The sequence below is a fragment of the Phaethon lepturus genome, unplaced genomic scaffold, assembly GCF_000687285.1.
Source record: "Phaethon lepturus isolate BGI_N335 unplaced genomic scaffold, ASM68728v1 scaffold2582, whole genome shotgun sequence".
Taxonomy (NCBI): domain Eukaryota; kingdom Metazoa; phylum Chordata; class Aves; order Phaethontiformes; family Phaethontidae; genus Phaethon; species Phaethon lepturus.
In genome coordinates, this window is record NW_010522401.1 from 7,928 (window position 1) to 10,073 (window position 2,146).

The 2,146-nt window shown below is 39.6% G+C and overlaps 1 protein-coding gene across 1 annotated transcript in view; it reads left to right on the forward strand.

The window, feature by feature from the left end:
• Positions 1 to 2,146, forward strand: part of ZNF326 (zinc finger protein 326) — a 29,851-nt gene that overhangs the window by 7,788 nt on the left and 19,917 nt on the right. The window contains exon 3 of the mRNA XM_010281781.1: positions 834 to 1,239. Coding sequence (XP_010280083.1) covers positions 834 to 1,239 — 406 coding nt within the window. The remainder of the gene's footprint in view (positions 1 to 833; positions 1,240 to 2,146) is intronic.

A 2,146-nucleotide genomic window follows, 5' to 3' on the forward strand; every position in this document is an offset into this window, starting at 1 on the left:
GGACACTAATGTGTTTCCCTTTCAAGTGGTTACAATTATTGATGATTTCTAGCCTGACACGCCCCCCTCCACCCCCCAGCCCCTGGGAAAACAAACTCATGGTAAATAACTAAAGATTGCAGCTCCTTGTTACTCTACGCTGAAATTCCAAGGACACTTTTCATGTCCACTGTGCATGCATTGGGTTGACTTTCAAAATCCTGAATTGCTAGACTTAATGGTCTGCAAGTGAAAGACAGGTACACTGAAGATCATGAACTCTTTCATTGGGAGACTGAATTACACAGGGAAGAAAATTTCCAAAAAGTACAAATATGAATGGAAGAGCACGTGTATTTTTCCTTCAAAATTAGAACTGTGGGATGTTTAAGACTCACAACTGTATCACTAAAAAAAAAAATTTTTTTTTTTTGCCTCAGTTCAGAACTAAGCCGCCTTTTAACTGCTGTTTAACTGTTAGAGTATGAGGGCATGATTGAAGACAGGAGAGTTTGACTAGTCAATGAATGTCTGCAGGTGATTATTTTCGTGAGACTAGGGCTGGGCTCTTATAATGTTTTAGTAAATAAATGTTGCTGAAAATTTCAAGTAAACAAAGTTCAGGCATACTGAACTTTAGAATTGTTTGTACCAAAAATGGCTCAGATAGTTTTCTATCTGGTCATAGTGTGATTTGCCCAGCCCTAATCAAGATTAAACAATAACACAACTGTACGGACCAGTATAGTAATAAATTGATTTTAGTTGATAAATGTCAACTGATAACTTGTCTTTTGAAATGTATAACATTAGTAAGCTTACTTTTTTTTCTCCTCACTGTGCAACTTTTCCAGGTTTGGACCTTATGAGTCTTACGACTCCGGGTCTTCTCTGGGTGGGCGAGATCTGTACAGATCTGGCTATGGTTATAATGAACCCGAACAAAGCCGCTTCGGAGGTAGTTATGGTGGTCGATTTGACAACTCCTACCGGAATAGCCTTGACTCTTTCGGAGGTAGAAACCAGGGCGGGTCTAGCTGGGAAGCACCTTACTCCCGTTCAAAATTGAGGCCTGGGTTTATGGAGGACAGAGGAAGAGAGAGTTACTCTTCCTACAGCAGTTTTTCTTCACCCCATATGAAGCCTGCACCTGTAGGCTCTCGGGGGAGAGGAACGCCTGCTTATCCTGAAAGTGGATTTGGAAGCAGAAACTATGATGCTTTTGGAGGACCATCAACAGGCAGAGGCCGAGGCCGAGGAGTAAGTACAGAATCTTTTCAGATTCTTTTCACTAGACACTCTTTTAAACCCTTTCAAGACCACTGCTTTAAAATGAATGCACTGTTCAGTACAGTGTGGGTTTTTTGTCCAAGCAAACTATCATGGTTGACAATGTTGTTTACCCCCTTGAAGCTGTCTTCAAGTAGAACCCAGTCCCTCTTTCTGTTGAAAGTAAAGAGTAATAGAAGACTAGTTGATAAGGTTTGTTAAATCTCTCCTTTTGTTTGAAAGGTGAAGATAAAAGTAATAGGTTTGGTCTAAAAGGGATTAAAAGGACTTGCATTTTTCCTTGTAAACACTAGCATCTCTGCTGCTGGTGGGGAAATTCTTGACTATTGTAAAAGTTTAATTCAAAGTCTTTGAAGTTTTGAGTAGGTTAAAGGTGCAATGTATAAGCAAAAAATAAAACCCAGGTTGTGAATGCTAGAGTAGTGTTTGTTTCCTGTAAGGGTAAACGTTTAGCTAATTCTTTAGTAAGTTGAACACATTCTTTATCAAACATCAAGTCTTCTTTTAAACTTAATTCTTACTCTGACTTGTGTATTGGAAGGGCGATGGGGAGGAAATGGAGAAGGTGGGTGGTTAGCAGTTACAGTGTTTCTTTTTCAAAATTAAAGCATGGTTAAAGGGGCATCATCAACTTGAAAGCAGGTCCTTTCACAGAACTCAGATTCATTTCCAAGTAGTGTGCCTAGTCCTGTTACTTGTATTCATTTTGTTTCGAAGACTTATGTTCTAACTTTTTTTAGTGGATTCCTTTCCAGCATAAGATGTAGAAACTGTATGTCCAATAAACAGCAAGATTAACTGTACAGAATATAATGGATCACAGTTTGGAGAAGTAATGGTTGATGTTAAATAAGCTGGGGGGGGGGGGGGCGCCGCG